General features: G+C 39.0%; 3 protein-coding genes across 6 annotated transcripts in view; all 3 read left to right on the forward strand.

The window, feature by feature from the left end:
* The window catches only part of ap2a1 (adaptor related protein complex 2 subunit alpha 1), a 44807-nt gene extending 42117 nt beyond the window's left edge, over nt 1–2690 (forward strand). For all 3 annotated transcript variants that reach the window (XM_051716147.1, XM_051716148.1, XM_051716149.1), the window contains one exon: nt 659–2690. In XM_051716147.1, coding sequence (XP_051572107.1) covers nt 659–736 — 78 coding nt within the window. In that variant the 3' untranslated portion in view covers nt 737–2690. The remainder of the gene's footprint in view (nt 1–658) is intronic.
* Nucleotides 2691–2929: 239 nt separating this feature from the next.
* On the forward strand, nt 2930–7086 carry si:ch211-195b15.8 (probable dual specificity protein phosphatase DDB_G0281963). Of its 2 annotated transcripts, none has more exons than XM_051716150.1 (5): nt 2930–3655; nt 3833–3972; nt 4166–4325; nt 4559–4682; nt 5592–7086. In XM_051716150.1, exons 2-5 carry the CDS (start codon nt 3880–3882, stop codon nt 6673–6675), a joined length of 1461 nt encoding a protein of 486 aa, XP_051572110.1. In that variant the 5' UTR covers nt 2930–3655; nt 3833–3879; the 3' UTR covers nt 6676–7086. The 2 variants fall into 2 exon arrangements, with proteins under 2 accessions (XP_051572110.1, XP_051572111.1); XM_051716151.1 differs by having other exon boundaries at nt 2930–3516.
* A 5537-nt stretch (nt 7087–12623) lies between these two features.
* On the forward strand, nt 12624–19325 carry rras (RAS related). The gene is made up of 7 exons (XM_051716696.1): nt 12624–12923; nt 13218–13308; nt 13546–13633; nt 15983–16085; nt 16604–16712; nt 17569–17687; nt 17769–19325. The coding sequence occupies exons 2-7, from the start codon at nt 13225–13227 to the stop codon at nt 17854–17856; spliced, it is 591 nt and encodes a 196-aa protein (XP_051572656.1). The 5' UTR covers nt 12624–12923; nt 13218–13224; the 3' UTR covers nt 17857–19325.
* The last annotated feature ends 1682 nt before the right edge of the window (nt 19326–21007 follow it).

Consider the following 21007-nt stretch of genomic DNA (forward strand, 5'->3'; position numbering starts at 1 on the left):
ATCAACATACAGAGCTCTGTCCCCAGTCTCCAAGTCACTTTTATTGCGTCTTACTGTTGTCTGTGTGTCTCTGTGCCTGCTGATGCAACTCAAGTCTGGGGAGCAGGTAACACATTCATCCTGATACCACCCTCTTATCCTAAAATACCTCCCCTCTTTTGTGCTTTGTTCAATGCCTGGTAGTAGAACCCAGTTGTTTTGGTGTGACTGGGGTTTCGCAGTCCTTCTCTTTGTATCTGTGTTTTATCATAGAGTTCCTTTGATCATTGTGTAAGTTTACATTTAGTTTGTGTATTGACGGTAAGGATTAGACACACATTCGGACTATAGAATGGATGTCTGTCTGCAGAGTTAAAGGGATAGTTCATGCAAAAATGAAAATTTTAATTTATTCACCATCATGTTGTTCCAAACCCTTATGACTTCCTTTCTTCCATGGAAGATAAAAAGGAGATGTTAGACAGAATGTTAGAGACTGACAGCAGTCATTCTGCCTAACATTTCCTAAAGTCATAAAGGTTTGGAACAACATGAGGGTGAGCAAATAATGGCAGAATTTATGTTTTTGGGTAAACTATCTCTTTAACTTGTCTTCCTCATTTATCTGGTCTGTGTGTGTGCATTTGCGCTTTGTAACACTATCTGTGCTCTTTCTTAGATGTACCGGTTGACTCTTCGCAGCAGTAAGGACACTGTCTCCAAGCGTCTTTGCGAGCTGCTGGCAGAACAGTTCTAGACAGTGAGCCGAGACCAGCGCCATCTAGAACCGACACCAAGACCAGACCAGCGTTCCACCTGAAAGACCCCAGAATAAAGATTCTACAAAAACATTCATGCATAAGGGAAAAAGTAGCTGTCAGCCGCTGGCAGCCATATTACTGTCCTTCTGATAATGATTATTATTACTGTTATCATCAGCGCTGCCCTTCTTGTTTTTATTGGTGTTTAACTGTGTGTGAGCAATAGAGTGAAAGGAAGTGCGTGTGTGTTTTTTCGTACAAGTGTGAAAGAGTCATGGTGATAGTTTTGTTCTCCGTCCTGCCTGTTAAACGATAAACTCCTGTGCTTGTGTTGACGGCTGGTGTGTGTTGTGGGTTGGGGGATAGGAAGAAAAGTAAAGAAAAAGATGGAAGTGGAGGAAGTCTTCCCTCTCTGCTGTTTTATCCTTTAAGTTTCAACCTTAATCTACTCCAACCCTTGTTAGACTGCACATTAGCTGTTTCATTGGAACATTCCCTGTTAGCCAGTTAAGTGGACTGGGCAAGTCTGTTAGCAGGACAGAAAAATACAATCTCAATACACTAAAGTAATGACACTTCCTTTAAAGAGGCCAGAATCACTAACCCCCATCCCTTTATCTCTCCTTTTCCTCCACTAAAATCTGTCAGATCCAGAGCCATTGGTGTACATAGCAAAATAAAAGATATTTCAGGAGTACCCTACAAGCATTTCCAATTTATGCCACCATGGTCCTTCTGATGTAGAAATAGCCAGTGCACTTTAAGAGGCTTTGCAAGGAAAGGCTTTTACAGTCCCAACCCCTTTTCCTGTTCTTGTCCTATGTATTCAGTACTCGTCCTGACCCCCCGTACCTGACACAATGTTTATTGAAAAACAAATCTCTATATATAAATATATATATATAAACACCATGTAAATGATAACCCTTCATGGTTACATTTGTATGTCTCTTTGATGTTTTTGATGGTGGTATATTGTCAGTGTGTTTGTATGCTTTCTTAAAAGGTCTAATGTTTTTGCTCTTCTTTTGGACATTCCATTCTGTACTATGAGTGTATGGGCATAATGTTTCAGGTTAGTCGTACAGTGTTAAACAAGGTGGGGAGAAATGAGAAAATTAAGCAGAGGGAAGGTCAGGTCCATCGGTGTGCGCGTCTGCACGTGAAGAGTGCAACAGCAATGGATCTTCATTTACATGTCTCTTTTTGTTAATAACTTTAAAGACGTTTAAAATCTGGAGGACTTTGACTTCATCTGTCCATCGTTCAGTACAGTTATTGACTGAAATTAGTAGTGGTTACCTCATTACTAAATCCTTACACATCACACAATTAACTTCGATCTGTTGAGTGGTGACTGGCCACCCCTGAAGACCCATGTTTGCTTGCTTGCTTTTTTTTTTCCTTCTTTTTTTTTGCAGCCATAAAACCTGGAAAAGCACTTGGTTTGTGAAAAGTTGTGCAAGATTTGTAACATGCACACAGTTGTACACAAAAATACGCATGCATTCTTAGGCTTAGAGAAAGAGGGCTTCAGCGAGCACTGGACCAAAGCATCTGCCAACTGTCAATCACGTACAGGGATCATAATGATTTTGGTCAGCATTGTGTGGCGAGTGAATGTGCGGTGTATTCTGTGTGTGTGTGAGCCATGTAAAAAAAAATAAAAATATATATGAATTTTATGGGACATTGTCATATTAGTCTAAAAGGGGTCATGCTTCCCTCAATGCAGAGATGCAGTACTGGGGACATTGTCATTGTAGTTGATTATAAAGTCACAGTCATGGCGTGTGTGTGTGTGTGTGTGTGTGTGTGTGTGTGTCTATGCAGTATCAGCTAGCTAATGCAGCCCCAGTGTATCGCTGTTCAACCTGTCAGATACCTGTGTTAGATTAAATTTACTCTGTACTGAATAATGTGAAAGTAAAATTATGCCATATGCTCGAACCAGGTGTTTTCATTGGGTTTTTTGGGCTTGGAGATGAACAAACTAGGGCATTATCTCTGAGCACATTGTTAAAAGTAGCATGTGCATAATAAAAACAAATGTAAAACTCTACAAGTAGTTTTGTATTAGCATTAATAATAGTGTTTAATAAATGGACATAAATAGAATTGAATTTTAAGTAGGGCACCACTGCATCGTGTTCTGTTATGCAGCTGCAGGCTGTGGAATTATCTCAGAAATGTGCATTGCAACATTAAAATGGAAAGTACAGGGCATAGTGTAAGGTTGTTTAAAATAGAGCCAAACTGCATAGTTCTATGCGCAAAATCCATGTAATTGTGATGTAATGTGGACCACTGAACTAAGCGTTTTGAATAATGTATTTTGTTAACGAGAGAAACATTGTTCGCGTGCGATGTTGCAGAGTTTGGTTACAAAAACACATAGAAAGATAGGAAAGTCTCATTTGACTGATTAAAGCGAAGCGGTGTGTTTTATAAAATGCCAACAGAGACAAAGTGTCGTTGAATGAAAACACAATTCATCGCAATAAAAATGCCGAGGTCTTCCATGTAAATTGATGATGGCGAACAAATAGAGCGTGCCCGCGCGCGCGTGAAAGTGCAGCCCTGAGCGCTGATTGGCTGAAAATGACATCACATACAATTGTACTATTCTTAGCTTCTGGAAACGGGATGACCTCATCTTTTTCCTCCCTCGCGCAGGTATAGACATACAACAACAAATGATGTTAGATGCGCAGACAGGACGGAGAGGAACACGGGAGCACAACTTTGGAGAGAGAGATAACGAAACTATTTTTAAGTAAGCAGATTATACATTTTTTTTAGTACACGCGTTATTCACTTCCTTTTGTGCTATTTACACATTAGTCCACCAGCTTTGTCGGACTTTCTCAACCTTTTTTGATTTCCCGCGCACTCCATTTAATTTGACAGTGCTGGTGAGTATCACCTTTTAGTTTATTGTGATTAAGCCTAACTTGTTTATTTACATTGTGAGTACTATTCATCAAAACAAAAGTATTTTTGGGGTATTCCATTTGAAAGATACTGTCTTTGACTGTTTATTGCGTCATAATCTAAAACAGTGTTCTTCTATACATTTCCTTTATTCCTAGGTTCAATTTTCTGATTAATCAGATTTATAAAAGACAAAAAATAAGAGATGGTTTACTACAGGAATAGTCAGTCCGAGCGGCCACCGTTGTCGTGTATCCTGCCGCATCTTTACCTTGGTGCAGAGAGTGACGTAACGCAGGTATATTTTCAGTTCTCTAATGATCTTTTAAGGACAGTATATGTATGACATACGAGTACAAGAATGCTCCGAATGTCATCTTAACAGAATCTTTGCTTTATACACTCCAGTTTTAAAATAGTTAACTCTGGCGTAATCCCTTCATAAAGTCTCTGTTGTTTTCTCACCTTTAAACCTTTGTTTATACCCACAGGATGGTTTATCTGACCGAGGCATATCATACGTGCTAAGCGTGAGCCGATGTTGTCCTCAGCCTTCGTTTCTACCCCAGTCCCAGTACCTCCGTATCCCAATAGACGACTCCCTTCGGGATGACTTGCTTCCTTGGATCCCTCAGGCGTTGCACTTCATTGGTGAGGGACCCGGAATCCCACTGCTTGCATCAGCTTATATTTGCATCTCAATTGCATGAAATCATTCAAACTTGCTTTGATGACTAGAAAGACAACGGAAGTGCCTGTCATGCACTTCACCAAAATTTTCTGTAGCTAATGTGAAAAAATGTCATTATATTGCACACCACATGCTCTAAAATAGACTTTATGGTATATATTATATTGGAATTAAAACTAATGAACTCTTTCAGATGGGGCCATGTCACTTGGCTGCTCAGTCCTGGTCCACTGTGCTGCAGGAATCTCTCGGTCTCCTGCACTCGCTGTGGCCTATGTTATGTATAGTCTGAAAATGGATCTGGACCATGCATACAGGTAATGTTTGTTTTGCTTCTACCTTCATTTCCTGTTTAGTAAGTAGTGAAATTTTGCATTAAAATAGAAAGAGCCAGGCTTACAGAATTTGTGACGTTATTTGTATGTGAGATGATTAAAAGATTAGTTCACCCAAAAAATGAAAATTCTCCTCTCCTGCCATCCCAGATGTGTATGACTTTCTTTCTTCTGCTGAACACAAACAAGGATTTTTATAAGAATATCTCAGCTCTGTAGGTCCATACAATGCAAGTGAATGGTGACCAGATATCCAAAGGCTCCAAAAAGGTGATAAAGTAAACATAAAAGTAATCCATAAAACTCCAGTGGTTTAATAAATGTCTTATGAAGCGATCCAGTTAGTTTTGGGTGAGACCAAAATGTAACTCCTTTTTCACTTTACATCTTGACAGCAGTCTCCTTGGCGATCATGATTTTAAGCTCCATTACACTTCCTATAGTGCCATCTAGTGTAATCATGCTTAAAATCATGGTTGTGCCTAGAGACTGCAATGGCAATATGTAGTTAAAAAGGAGTTACATTTTTGTCTGTTCTCACCCAAAACCAACTGGATGACTTCAGAAGACATGGATTAAACCACTGGAGTCATATGGATTACTTTTATGGTGACTTTATCTCCTTTTTGAAGCTTCAAAGGTCTGGTCACCATTCACTTGCATTGTATGGACCTACAGAGCTGAGACATTCTTCTAAAAATCTTAATTTTTTTGTTCAGCAGAAGAAAGTCATACACATCTGGGATGGTATAAGGGTGAGTAAATGATGATAGAAACTTCATTTTTGGGTGAAATAACCCTTTAAGTGCATTGATTTAATCTATTTATGAAAAATATGGTTGCTTTGTTTGAGCAAATAACTGAATTGTCTCTGTCAATTCATTACATTAGGTTTGTGAAAGAACGCAGACCTACAATTTCACCTAACTTCAACTTCCTGGGCCAGCTGCAGCTCTTCCAGGGAACACTATTTTTGATGAATAATAACAACACAAACCTTCACTCTCAGGAGTCAGTCAAAACTTTGGATAACTGCCTACAACCCACCAATGACAAAATCAATAGCAGCTCCACAGTGTCGCTGTTAACTAACTTGAACCTTCAAAACAGCATGGACAACAACTGTATAATTAATGGGCGTAATGAGGATTCCAAAGTAAATGTACACTGTGACAACAAAAACAACCAAATGGAAAATAATCAGAGCCAAGGCCAAAACTATGAGGTGATGAAGCCAGAGTTTACCATATCTCTTTCAGGCAAGCTTGGAGCTCTCACTCTCCACACAAATCCTGTAGAGGTACAAAGACCAGTCAACATCACATCTCAGACACTGCAGGATGCACCAAAGCTCAACCCACCTAAGCCTACTTTTCTACAAATTCCATCTGGCCGCATTTCTCTGGCAGAGAAACGCAAAAACCTTACTCTTTCCCTAACACCAGTGAGTGCAGATCCTCAGACTCACCAGAAGGGGTCAACAGTAAACAGTAATAATCTGAAGCAGAGCACCATATGCAGTTCTACAGTTACTCAGATGGGGGAGTCAGATAGCCTGGGCAGAGTAAGCAGATTAAGCCGCAAGGAGGCTTCAGCTAGACACAGCTGCTCAAGATCACATCAAAAGAAGAGTAAACTAAACCACGACAACCCCACCCCCTCTTTTAGCAGAGCAAAGGAGGAGCAACAAAGAGCAAAAACATACCTGTCGAACCATGCAGACAATTCAAGCACAAGTTCACAGAGGCAGATCCAGGGACCATGTGGTATCGCCACTTCCCCACCAGAGCTTTTAGAGAAGGAGGTTACTGGTGGCGTAGAGGCTGTGGAGGGTATGGATGGAAACCAGAGCCCCCTGTCTCCAGTCAGTCTAACAGTCAACAAAATACTGGACTGGGGAGAACGCATGCTGCTTGGGGGCTTATTTGGTCCACGCATTAAAGTGGGACAGGCTGCTTTGCCATACAGATGTTGAGGAAGGGACTGATGGTATGAAAACTGAGCTATTTAAAGATACAGGTGTAAACAAGAACTCTTCAGCCAGGCATAAGAAAAAACTGTGATTCTTCTTTACTACAGAAGGGAACTTAAATGATGAAGAGGCCATTATGGACGCAAAAGCATATGTATAAGTGTGTGAATGTGCATGTTCATTCAATACTATTGGACAGCTGCTGACTGTGAAGAAGACACATGTATAAATTACTGAAATGTCTGCAGATAAACATGCATTTTGTTCTGTTATAATGCACAGCCTGCCTGTAAATTTATTTATTGAAATACACTGATCATTTTTATTTATAAAGGGGTATTTTGTGGATGGAATTTTAACAATATATAGCTTGTACTGAATACAGTGTTCATTAAAAACAACTATTTTACTCTGTCTTTGTTTTTAATTTTTGCCTACTTTAACTATTGAAATTGTACTGAAATGTTTAATAGACAAAGAACATTTTATTACCAATTTATTATAAATCAGTTCAACACCCTACAAAACAAAATCTGCACCACAATCTTGTGATATAAATAAAGATGTCTAGCTTGTGTGGAATTTGAGGACCTGTTCAAATGCAATTCACTCTTTTTTTTCTCCCAGTTTGGAATGCCCAATTCCCACTACTTAGTAAGTCCTCATGGTGATGCGGTTATTCACCTCAGTCCGGGAGGCGGAGGACAAGTCTCAGTTGCCTCCGCTTCTGAGACCGTCAATCCGCACATCTTATCATGTGGTTCATTGTGCATGACACCGTGGAGACTCCGCATGTGGAGGCTCATGCTACTCTCCGTGATCCAAGCACAACTTACCTTGCGACCCCATTGAGAGCGAGAACCACTAATCGCGACCATGAGGAGGTTACCCCATGTGACTCTACCCTTCCTAGCAACTGGGCCAATTTGGTTGCTTAGGAGACCTGGCTGAAGTCACTCAGCACACCCTGGATTCAAACTCGTGACTCCAGGGGTGATAGTCAGTGTCAATACTCGTTGAGCTACCCAAACCCCAATGCAATTCACTCTTAAAAATAGTGGTGCCTGGAGGAAACAATAAGGGTGTTTTGCAGCGATGCCATAGAAGAACCTTTTAATGAGTGGTTCTTTAAAGAACCATTTTTTTTCTTAGTGCTACAAAGAAACATGTCAGGTACTACAAAGAACTCTTCCCAAAGGTTCTTTGAAGAACCACTCATAAAAAGGTTCTTTATGACACTAATTGATCCAAAACCCTTACATTTATGCCTTTTATTTATACACTGCCTGGACAAAAAAAGTTGCATACACTAATATTTCGTTGGACCACCTTTATTTTTGATCACGGAGCGCATTCGTTGTGGCATTGTTTTGACAACCTTATGGAAAGTCACAACATTTATTTCCATCCAGAGTCCAGCATTAATTTTTGGCCGAGATCTTGTATTGATGACAGGAGAGTCAAACCACTCCGTAAAGTCTTCTCCAGCACATACCAAAGACTTTCAATGGGGTTAAGGTCAGGATTCTGTGCTGGCCAATTCATGTGTGAAAATGATTCCTCATGCTCACTGAACCACTCTTTCACAATTTGAGCCTGATGAATCTTGGCACTGTCGTCCTGGAATATGCCCATGCCGTCAGGGAAGAGAAAATCCATTGATGGGATAACCTGGTCATACTACATTCAGGTAGTCAGCTGACTTCATTTTATTGCAGCATAATATTGCTGAGCCTAGACCTGACCAATTGAAGCAACCCCAGATCATTACACTACCTCCAGAGGCTTGTACAGTGGGCACTATGTATGATGGGTGCATTGCTTCATGCGCTTCCCTTCTTACCCTGACGTGCCCATCGTTTTTGAATAGGGTAAATCTGGACTCATCAAACCACATGACCTTTTTCCATTGCTCCACAGTCCAATCTTTATGCTCCCTAGCAAACTGAAGTCAAAAGGGGCTTTCTTGTGGCCACACAGCTGTTTAGTCCCTATCCTATAAGTTCTCGTCGCATTGTGCATGTGGAAATGCTCTTACTTTCACTATTAAACATAGCTGTGAGTTCTAATGTCGATTTTTTTATGATGTGACTTCACCAAGGGTTTTAGTGATCTCCAATCACTATCTTTTAAGATTTTTTTCTGAACACATTTCTTTCAGTTCACCACTATCCTTCCAGGTTTTAATAATGCGTTGGACAGTTCTTAACCCAATTCCAGTGATTTCAGCAATCTTCTTAGTTGTTTTCTTTGCTTGATGCAGGCCAATAATTTGCCCCTTCTGAAACACAGTAACATCTTTTCTACAACCACGGGATACGTCTTCCAACATGGTTGTTTAGGAAATGAGAAGCTACACACTACATCAGTTAGGGTTAAAAGAATTGTTGCAAGCTGAAACGTATAAATCACTGCAATAATGATCCAATCATAGGCACGTAAGTATCTGCTTATTTAAATCCAAACAGCGACTTTTTTTTTGGCCAGGCAGTGTGTGTATCTATCTATCTATCTATCTATCTGTCTGTCTGTCTATCTGTCTGTCTGTCTATCTTTTTTTTTGTTTTTTTTGGCCAGGCAATGTACTAACCCTTATAAATAAAAGGGTTAATGTTAATATATTTAAATTCATTTGTTAAAACCAGCGGCAAAAAACTAGAAAATCAACAAAACAAGACTTAAAGGAATAGTTCACACAGAAATGAAAATACTTTCATAATACTTTCAGACGAGGAAAGCTTCAGGCCCAGATGGCGTCTCACCAGCGTGTCTTCGATCCTGTGCGAACCAGCTGGCCCCCATCTTCACACAGATCTTCAATAGATCACTGGAGCAGTGTGAAGTCCCATGCTGCTTCAAACGCTCAATCATTATTCCTGTCCCAAAGAAACCAAAAATCACAGGACTTAATGACTACAGACCTGTCGCCCTGATGTCTGTGGTCATGAAATCATTTGAGAGACTGGTGTTGGCCCACCTGAAGAACATCACTGGACCCTTTCTAGATCCCCTTCAATTTGCTTATCGAGCAAACAGGTCTGTGGATGATGCAGTCAACATGGGATTGCATCATATCCTGCAACATCTGGACAGACCAGGGACATATGCAAGGATCCTTTTTGTGGACTTCAGTTCGGCTTTCAACACCATCATCCCAGCTATACTCCAGAATAAATTACACCAACTCTCTGTTCCCTTGTCTATCTGTCAGTGGATTACCAGCTTTCTGACGGACAGGCAGCAGCTTGTGAGACAGGGGAAACTCACTTCCAGCACCTGTACAATCAGCACTGGTGCCCCCAGGGATGTGTGCTCTCCTCACTACTCTTCTCCCTCTACACCAATGACTGCATCGCCAAGGACCCCTCTGTCAATCTCCTGAAGTTTGCAGATGACACCACTGTCATCGGCCTCATCTGAGATGACGATGAGTCTGCATACAGAAGGGAGGTTGGACAGCTGGCTGTCTGGTGCAGTCAAAACAACCTTGAACTGAACACGCTCAAAACAGTGGAGATGATTGTGGATTTTAGGAGGAACACCCCAACACTGACCCCCCTCACCATTCTAAACAGCACTGTGGCAGCAGTGGAGTCATTCAGGTTCCTGGGCACTACCATCTCACAGGACCTGAAGTGGGAGACACACATTGACTCCATTGTGAAAAAGGCCCAGCAGAGGTTGTACTTCCTTCGCCAGCTGAGGAAGTTCAACCTGCCACAGGCACTGCTGATACAGTTCTACTCAGCGGTCATTGAGTCTGTCCTCTGCACTTCAATAACTGTCTGGTTTGGTTCAGCTACGAAATCAGACATCAGAAAACTACAAAGGACAGTTCGGACTGCTGAGAGGATTATTGGTTGCCCCCCCCCCCCCCTTCAAGAACTATACACTTCCAGAGTGAGGAAAAAGGCTGGAAAAATCACTCTGGACCCCACTCACCCTGCCCACTACCTTTTTGAACTGTTGCCTTCTGGCCGACGCTTCAGAGCTCTGAGCACCAGAACTGTCAGGCACAGGAACAGTTTTTTCCCTCAGGCTATCTCATGAACAGTTAAATTGCCCCATTGAGCAATAACTATGTGCAATACACAGTTTAGTCTTTTTTATATTTATCCAACACATCCAACCTCTTCTGCCATTTCATTCCTCTGAAAAAAATGTAATAAATAAAAAAATAAAAAAACATTTGCACTGTACATAAAATATTTGTATTTTGCACTGTACATAACAGATTTTAATTTGTATTAGATTGTTAATTTTTTAATTTGTATTAGATTTGCACTACGTATGTGTATGTGTGTATGTATGCGTGTGTCTGTGTGTGTATGTACGTATGTGTATAATATTTTTTTATTTTTATTATTATCTATGTCTTGCTGCTGTTTTTGTATTGTTGTACACTGGAAGCTCCTGTCACCAAGACAAATTCCTTGTATGTGTAAGCATACTTGGCAATAAAGATGATTCTGATTCTGATAATTTACTCACCCTCATGCCATCCAAGATGTGTATGACTTTCTTTCTTCTGCTTAACACAAATTAAGATTTTCAGAAGATAGTCTCAGCTCTGTAGGTCCATACAATGCAAGTGAATGGTGACCAAATCTTTGAAGCTCCAAAAAGCACATAAAGTCAGCATAAACATTCTAATGAACATAAACAGACTCCAGTGGTTTAATCAATGTCCTCTGAAGTGATCCAGTTAGTATAGTGACTGAAGTGATCCGAAATGTAACTCCTTTTTCACTGTACATCTTAACAGCAGTCTCCTTGGTGATCATGATTTCAAGCTTGATTACAATTCCTATAGTGCCATCTACTGTAATCGTGCTTGAAATCATCATCGTGCCTAGAGACTGCAATGGCAAGATATACAGTGAAAAAGAAGTTATATTTTGGTCTGTTCTCACCAAAAACCAACAGGATCACTTCAGAAGACATTGATTAAACCACTGGAGTCTGTTTATGTTCATTAGAATGTTTATGCTGACTTTATGTGCTTTTTGGAGCTTCAAAGGCCTGATCACCATTCACTTGCATTGTATGGACCTACAGAGCTGAGATGATCTTCGAAAATCTTCGATTGTGTTCTGAAGAAGAAAGAAAGTCATACACATCTGGGATGGCATGAGAGTGAGTAAATGATGAATTTTCATTTTTGGGTGAAATATTTCAACAATTAACAAAATTGAACAATATCAAACATCACAACACAACAAACTTCTTTTATCGTGGAATTACATACTGAGAAGAGGGGCGTTTAACATTTGAATGTATATCATCATTAAGAAACAAGCCTGATGGGCATTTCGGAAAATTAGTCAACATATTTGGTTTGGTCACAATGAAGGGGAGTACCTTTTCCCACGACATTTTGCAAAGACAGTCAGTAATTTATGGGTGTCTCCAAAATAATCTTTACTACACCCTATTATTCACATCCGGGGAGGCGAGTTTGTTCGAATAATAATCCAAGTCCTTCATCAATGATACAAACTTTTTAAAGTTTCAGTCGGTTTCTTTTTATCTATTTCATTCAGTCTAGCAAACCTCATATAAAACTGACTTGCCGACTCTCGTTTCAGGGTCCATACAGACACATACTTTATGTCAGCAGATATTTTCCACCTTTACCATTTATTACTATTATTATTTTTTTTTTTAATTATTATTATTTCTTGCGTTTATTTACACAGATAAAACAGATAATTAATACTGAAATAACGGCATATGGCCAAATATGGGAAATATTCACATTTATCAAGTAGCCTCGCCTTATATTGCGGAAATACAAGCGTAACATAGGCGTAGTAACAGCAGAATCGTTCGTCGAATCATTCTCATCAGCCAATCAGAGAACTCAGACACTCACCGATTAATAAATGATGCGTCCGATGAGAAAAACAACGCTGGAAGACACGCCCATATAAGATACACTGGGAGACGGAAAAAAATGTTGCCCCTGGTCATGAAAAAAAGCAAACGGAAGCAGGAGTCCATAAAATCACCAAGAAGAATCCAGAGAGCGGACATTCCTTTAAGCCTGGAATTCGCGTTTTATCTCCATGAGCAAATATGGTTTTATCGCGTGAACATCGGCAGAATTTGTAGGCTAAATCTTACGCAAACAGCCCATTAAAGTTGTCAAGAAGATTCGCTGGTTTGGCAGTGGACTAAAGTTGTCTGACTTTCGAGTCGCAAACTTGGCACGAGCAGGCTAATTTACTCAAGGCGGCTGCGGAAGAAAGGTAATCAGCGATCATTGCTCAGACTTGTACCGCGTTTCTATTCCGTTACATTAATCAATCTACAAATGTTGTTTTTTATTACTTTTTATGGGATTAAACAATGCTGTTTCGCTAATGATACATACTTCCCCCAAATCTGTAGCATTGTATTGTAGAGGTTTAAAAAAAGATGCCAGGCCTTAGAAAAGCGGCTGGATGGAGCACTGTTTTTCCAGGCTTTTAAAGAGCCCGTTTTAATCTTGAAAGATGATATTCATTAGTACTGATTTATAACCTTTTGGTACGCATTTGCAGAAGGACCATGTCAACGGAGGAAAGATATAAGTTGGTGGTCGTGGGCGGTGGAGGTGTGGGCAAAAGCGCCCTTACCATCCAGTTCATTCAGGTAAGTCTGTTTTCGAGTAGAATTGAGGACATTGTATGAAAATAAAGATACATTTATTGCCCATGGGACAACAAAATGCCTGGGTAATTATTTCTGTGGGTGTGTTGTAATAGTCTGTGTGAAGTTATGAGTGCAGTGAGGTTTTCTCTGCATGTTCTTTCACGTTAAAGCCCAAAAGCTGCCTTGTTGAGTATTTAGTAACAACCAAAATGTAACCGTCTTTGTTTTCTTTCACAGTCTTACTTTGTGTCTGATTATGACCCAACCATTGAAGACTCATATACTAAAATCTGCACTGTGGATGGGAAGGAGACACGATTAGACAGTATGTTGGCATTAATGTAATCTTTCTCATTTGGAATGAATGAGTGTTAAAAATCTCCATGGTTTGCCTGAGTAGGAAGATTTCTGTCAGAACTGCATCAGTATGATTCATTGTTGACTAGGGGTTCCTGCCCAGGTTTTGTTTTGACTTGCTGGGTCAGTAAACGTCAGACCAGCTGTGCTTAAAGAATATTTCAGGTTCAGTACAAGTTAAGCTCAATCGACAGCATTTGTGTCATAATGTTTATTTGTTATGTTTGTCAGTTCTGTGTGTGAGTGTGCATGAGACTGTATGTGGGTGTGCATGTTTGTAAACAAGATGCAGTACCATTTTGAGACAAAAAAAATCTGTGTGAGAGTATGGGAAAGAGGCTAAATGTAAGTAAAATGTTTCTCGAAAGTAAAGAAAAATCGAATTCATAAATGTGCAAAAATATCTGCATAATATCATGTGGAAAGCCTCAACTGATGGTTCAATTTTGACCCGGGAATGCAAAAGATGTAACAATTTTATAAAAATGGTTATATCTCTTAAATAGTTTCTGCTAAAAATCAGAATTTTTGGTAGTCTTGACAAAGACACTAAGTTTGGTTCTCGTACGGAAAAAAATATGTGGTATTTAAAAAATTATGATTTACCTCTACCGGGTCAAAAATGATCATATCGCAATACGAGGGTTAAAAAAAAAGCAAAAATCTGGATTAAAGTGAGGCACTTACAATGAAACTGAATGGGGCCAATCTGTAAATGTTAAAATACTCAATATTTCAAAAGTACAGCCACAAGACGTAAGCAATATGCGTGTTAAAATTATTTTAGTGTGATAAAATCACTCACTAACCTTTTCTGTGTAAAGTTAAATGCAATTTTACAACTTCATTGCCATGACAACGTAATGCTGTAAACCCTGAAATGACAGTAAAATCAAAGATTTGCAGCTCAAATAATACACAAGTTTTACCAGAATAATGAATGTAAGTGCTTTTATAACATAAGCTTCACATTTCTGCCTTTTAAACCATCCAAAAATTGGCCCCATTCACTTCCATTGTAAGTGCCTCAACGTAACCTCGATTATTGCTGTTTTTAAAGAAAAGGAGGGACGAGTCAAAGTAAATTTTGGTGGTAATCAACATTATTCCACAAATGCTGTCAATTGAGCCTAACTTGTATTGAACTCTAAATATTCCTTTAAAGTCCCCGTGAAGTGCATTGACGAGCACAGTTCGATTTGGTGTATTTCCTACTAAAACAGGAAGTGGGGGGTTCTAAAATTAGCTTTAGTTTACAGCCACACGCATACCCCTTTTCACCATTCTGCTCATGTCAGAGCCGCTAACCGGGGAAACTTGAGAAGCAATCTCAGTACTGGCCAGCCTGTCCAAAGAACTGAACGATGATCTAACATAATCACACAAGTCCACAAATGCACACAGCACATCACAATCTTTGTTTAAGATGAGGCTGGAGCCGTTGTGCAAGTCCAATACAGATAAATGAGAAACAAGTGAGTAAAAGATCAAATATCCATGTTTTGAATCACAATACACTAAGCATTAAGATTAAAGAATATTTACTCAACCTATACATCCCGAGAAACTCCAGCTGCACAAAAAATATAAATAAACTCCAGCAGCTTTCCTAGCGCACCGCTCCTGCGTTGGTGGGTCCCATTCAGAAGTGGTCATCCCTATGCTCTTTTCCCTTCAAATAAAATTACCCTTCACTGTGAGAGCTTCAGATGGCTGAAAGTTGATAACATTCAGTCAAAACTCACTTTTTAAGCTATTCTGTTTGGAACAACCCTACAGTATGGATTGTGCTCCCTTCGAAGTGCCCTGCGAAGGCATGATCAGCACCAGTTAGAACACAGCCAGACACTGAACATTTTTAGATGGAGTATGCGTTCTCGTTCTAGAAAGCGATTGATTGGACAAGGTTTCTCAACCTCTATGTGATGTCATGGATGTTCCTGAGTCTTCTTAGCTGGAAGAGAAAGTCTGCAGTTTTAAATGCTTATGTTTTTTGAAAACAAGTTTTGTCATTGTTTAGAAGTGCACTAGCATATAGATGACCTTAAATCTAATAGATATGGACTAAAAGCTGCAAAAGTTTAATTCTGATTTCACAGGGTCTTTAAAGCAAACTTTGAGAGTTGAAGATTTTGTCTGTGTGTTTGAATTTGTTGTGTATGGGGAAAAAATAGGATTTGAAATCTTCCATGTACCCCTCTATTTAACTCTGCCTATTTTTCGTTTGTGTGTGTGTGTGTGTGTGTGTGTGTGTGTGTGTGTGTGTGCGCGCGTGTGTGTGTGTGTGTGTGTGCTTGCTTGCTTGCTTGTTCATTAGTCCTTGACACCGCTGGACAAGAAGAGTTTGGAGCAATGAGAGAGCAGTATATGCGCTCTGGAGAGGGTTTCTTACTGGTGTTTGCTCTAAATGACAGTGGCAGGTAGGTGTTAACCTGTGTGTGTGTGTGTATGAGAGGAAGGGTAATAAATAGTTTCAAGAATTTTTGTGTGAATGACTGAGACAAGAACAGAGTATGTGGCTAAGATTGTGTATGTTTCAAAGAGAAAAACACACAGTGTGTTTGTTATGAGAGTGCAGGTTATGAGTGTTCATGTTATCAGGTGCACAGAGCTGAACTTCAAGTGCTGAACTTGATCATATTTGTGTGACAACTGGTTAGATGTAAATGTAAAAGTTTTACAAAATAAGAATCATCACAGTTTTTTCCAGACTCACTGAAAATATTTCGATTGGCACGAACATTTCAAACTGCAATCCAGTATTCTGTCTTAGGCGTTGCATGGAAGATTTATTTTAAATAAAATTTACAGGCTACTATCTAAGATGAGCTAAATTGTCAGATCCTTCTGTAAACTCTGTGGTATTTTTTTTTATTTATAAAGCAACAATAGGTAGTTACAAAATGCTAATGAACTTTGTTGTTTCTTTCTGTTTCAGTTATAATGAAATTCTGAAATTTCACACTCAGATTTTGCGGGTTAAGGATCGAGATGACTTTCCCATGGTCCTTGTGGGCAACAAATCAGATCTTGACCAGCAGAGAGTGGTAATGTTACCATGATAAACGGATGAGTGTATTTTTCTTATGAAAAATCCTAAATAGTCTGGGATAGGTTCGTTACGATACCAAAAATTTCAGTAGTCTGTACCAATACCAGTGAAACTTCTCTATACCAATTTCAATACAACAGCAAAAACTAATTTAATTTGATAAACTTGTTCACAAGTAATTGTTAAAGAAAAAAAAACAGTCAGTAATAAAAACAAAGCAATACAAGATTACAGATTGCAAATCCTAATGCAGAGATCTATTATTTTGATAAGTCTGCTTTTTTGTCCCATTAGTTATTCTTACTATAGACATAACTGACATGCATTTAAATTATTACCTGACTAAGACAGGAATTTTGAGGTGTATTTGACCATTAATGCGTGTATCAGCATTACTGCGTGCGCTCGCAGAGAACACATGCTCAGATAAGCACATAGAAAGAAGCTGTCAGTCTGAAAGTGTGCGGGTCAAGTAGGTATTGCTGCATCCTGGAGATCTCCAAACGGGTGCGGATACTTCAAAAGAGGGCGGGTAAACTCTAGAAGGGTGCGTGGTTACTCCAGATGGGGGTTGGGACCACTCCAAAAGGGGGCGGCACTTAAGGGTTAGGTTAGGGGCTTTGTATGTCTTTTCTGGTGGTTTGGAGCTCCTTCCCCTTTTTGCAGCTCGGGCTGCAACTATATCCTTCTCGTGTGGGTTCCAAAACAAGCTGTCATTCAGTACTTCCGGTACTGCAGGGAGTCTAGTTTCGTTACATCTTTTTAATTTTAGTATTGACTTGGTACCACCCTACCTGTACTTTTGGCATAACTAGTCTGGCAATTCTTAAGATGGGTAATTTTTTTTGTAGATCTCAAGAGAGGAGGCCGTAGGGTTTGCCAGAGAAAACAGGATCCACTATATGGAGTCATCAGCTAAGAACCGCTACAATGTGGATGAAGCCTTCATGGAGGTTGTGCGAGCAATAAGGTATTTCAAATAAAGAGAAGTTGCTAATGACATTGACAATCTGGTGCATTGTGATGAACTTGCATTGCCTTCCCTCTTCAGGAAGTTTCAGGAAACAGAGAGCCCACCACTCCCTTCTAATCACGCTGGCAAGCAGAAGAGTGGAGGCTGTCCCTGCACCCTTCTCTGATGCCCCTCTGCACTGTTGCCTAGGAGACTGAAGCCCTCACTCTCATGCCTGGTGCCTTATATGTCTACACCGTGTGTGTGTGTCAGTGTTTCAGTGGCTTTTACAGTATGTGTGTATGAGCGGGTTCCTAAGGAGGAACTACGTAAATCTAATGAGAGAGAACGGTGAATCTGTTGGAAAGGGTGACCTTTAGATCTTGTTTCATCCACATGTTTTATTATGTGCCTTGTAGAATTGTGTTCTCTTTTGGTTTTAGATTCAAGCACAGTATTTGTTTATTTCCATCAAAGTATATGGCTGCAGATTGATTGTGTGCAGATAGATTTGTATTTTATTCAGCACAGAGGTGGGAGCAGCAAGTAGCAACAACATATGTTTAATCAACCACATAAGTGATCAAAGGCTGTGTTGCCTGTATGTAATATCTGAAGTATTGGGTTATTGACTCAAAAAGTCAGAAAATATTTGACTGGCTCAGACCCCTGTTTAGTATGTCCCCTCTCTGGAGATTCATTTAGTCAGTTAGACTGCACTGAAATGGCTGCTCTATTGTACACCTTGTTGCTGTTTCCCCTCTTGAATCAACTTGTTTTCATCCATCTTGTCCGGATTAAGCAATTTGGGACACTGTAGGGATGACTAAGATGTTTTAACATGAGATGGTTTTAATGATTGAGTGTTTTTTCTTGTTTTAAATAAGATAGTGGAGAGATGGTGGTGTTAAAACAATGGGTCCAGTATCTGTGTAATGCTAGTATTCATACAAACCAAAGGCTATACTGTATATGTTTGCACACCTTTGTCAACATGAATAGTTATCTAATGTAGTTTAACACTAAATGGACAATTTGTGGCATTTCATCTTGTTTTGGTCTGTGTTTTTTGGGCAAAAGGAATGGTATAGTTTAATTTTGATTTTTGAAGGTACTTTTCATTGTGAGTATGCAGAACAAGGCGGTCTGTCTCCAGATTCACATGCTATTGTTGTACATTGTGCTTGATTTTTGCACCTTTATTAGTAGTCAGTGATGCAAAAGCGATACACAAGAATTGACAAATGAATTTACAAACAAAATGTAATACTAATCAGTGTTTTGAGGGAAAGAGTCACTCTGTCTGTACAAAAGTAAAACAGCGTAAAGAATAACGTTAGAGTGAAGAAAAACGACTAGGTGCTTTGCTGAGTCAAACTAAGACAGTTCTTATGTAATCAAAAGGGAGCGCTGCACACACTTTACACAAGGACATGGAATTTTTTTTACTTTTGTTTTAAATGAGACAAAATTCTCTTTTAGCCTGGCTTTGTCAGCTGCAAATTAAGAACAAAGCACTATTTCATTTTGGAATGTTAAGAGAAAAAATACACAACATTGTAATATGATTCTCATTTAATTTCTGTATCTTTTGATGTCTTATGTCTGATCATTTCAGTCATTTGATGGATTTGTCATAATAAAAGTTCCAATTTATCTAAATCTAACTATATTCTTTTGTACACAGTTAAGTGACCCAGTTTAAGTACTTATTTTAAGAGCCTTAATTTACGGGTGAACAATGTATTGGTAAGTGATTCATATTGATAGTATGTGATTATCAGTCTTTACAAATAATTTGGTTGCGGTTAATCAATGAACTTGCATAACACACCAAAAATTCAAACATGCTTTATATGTTTTACTAATTATAAAAAAAATTTTTTTTTACATTTAAAATATAAAGTGATTATGGTAATCTGCCATTTTTGACAGTCTTCTCAATCTCACACGTGAGGTACGATTTTGTTTATTTTATTGGTCACCAAAACATTAAATCGGTGTGAAGCAAACAACCACTGGATGAATATTAGAATATGGTCGTTTTCTCACAGTAGATACTGTGTTAACCCTTAAATGCATGGGAATGTCACCAAATACTCTTATATATTCTGGTCTTTAGAGACCTGCACTTTTATCTATCACAAATGGATCTACAAATGCCTAGATAGTGTAAAATTTTCAAGACAATTAGAAAATAAAATACATTTTGATGTGTTTTGATGTTTTATTTTTCATATATCAAAGAGAGAATGCAACAAATATAGAACAGGATTAATTATTTTCACATTGAAATGTCATGACATGCAACTGGCTGTTAAACACTTACTGAGTTACACATAACACATAAGATACACACAAGTATTTTCTCAGGCACTTATTGAGTCTAAATAGATGCATAACTTACATAATTTCAGTAGTACACCCAAATGACAATAGGCATATCATACTGTTCATGTGTTGGACTTAGCACAGTTTACTTCCATGTTGTTTCTCCATCACATCGTAATGTCAAATGTAAATGAAGCCAGTCACTGAAACATCAGCACCACCTTGAGTAAGAAATAGCATGTAAAATATGTATGTGTACACGAATATGGAATACTGATAATTCACCATTGTTGCACAGAAAATCAACTTGATCTATAGAAATTTTAGATTATAGCACTCATTTATCTTGTAATAAACAAAGAAATAGATATCCCATTATATTAAACTTATAAAGATATAAGAAATAAAAATAAAATAAAAAACCCTATTACAACCCAGGGTTGGGAGGGTTACTTTTGAAATGTATTCCACTACAGATTACAGAATACATGCTGTAAAATGTCATTTGTAATGTATTCCGTTAGATTACACAAAGTCAGTAACGTATTCTAAATACTTTGGATTACTTCTTCAGATTACTTCTTGGATTACTTTTTTCACTTGTTTTGACTATAAAAACAGTACAGTAAGACAAAATACATTCTCTGAAACAATTAAATATCCTATGCAGTGTTGTTTCTAAAACAAGATAAGTGAAACTGATCTTGCTTTAAGGATTTTTTTTCTTTCCCTTTTTTCTCCCCAATTTGGAATGCCCAATTCCCAATGCGCTCTTAAGTCCTCGTGGTGGCATAGTGACTCACCTCAATCTGGGTGGCAGAGGACAAATCTCAGTTGCCTCTGCATCTGTGACATTAATCCACACATCTTATCAGGTGGCTTGTTGAGTGTGTTACTGTGGAGACATAGCGCATGTGGAGGCTTCACGCTATTCTCCGCAGCATCCATGCACAACTCACCATGCAACCAACCAAGAGCAAACCACATTATAGCAACCACGAGGACGT

Source organism: Myxocyprinus asiaticus, chromosome 14 (genome assembly GCF_019703515.2).
Source record: "Myxocyprinus asiaticus isolate MX2 ecotype Aquarium Trade chromosome 14, UBuf_Myxa_2, whole genome shotgun sequence".
Lineage (NCBI taxonomy): Eukaryota > Metazoa > Chordata > Actinopteri > Cypriniformes > Catostomidae > Myxocyprinus > Myxocyprinus asiaticus.

Bases quoted from the DNA above. Each gene is read 5' to 3' on its own strand.
- rras (XM_051716696.1), top strand. From the start codon at position 13,225: ATGTCAACGGAGGAAAGATATAAGTTGGTGGTCGTGGGCGGTGGAGGT. The intron at 13,309-13,545 runs GTAAGTCTGTTT...TTTCTTTCACAG, and splicing joins TTACCATCCAGTTCATTCAG to TCTTACTTTGTGTCTGATTA. The intron at 16,086-16,603 runs GTAGGTGTTAAC...TTTCTGTTTCAG, and splicing joins GCTCTAAATGACAGTGGCAG to TTATAATGAAATTCTGAAAT.
- si:ch211-195b15.8 (XM_051716150.1), top strand. From the start codon at position 3,880: ATGGTTTACTACAGGAATAGTCAGTCCGAGCGGCCACCGTTGTCGTGT. The intron at 3,973-4,165 runs GTATATTTTCAG...TTATACCCACAG, and splicing joins CAGAGAGTGACGTAACGCAG to GATGGTTTATCTGACCGAGG. The intron at 4,683-5,591 runs GTAATGTTTGTT...TCATTACATTAG, and splicing joins GATCTGGACCATGCATACAG to GTTTGTGAAAGAACGCAGAC.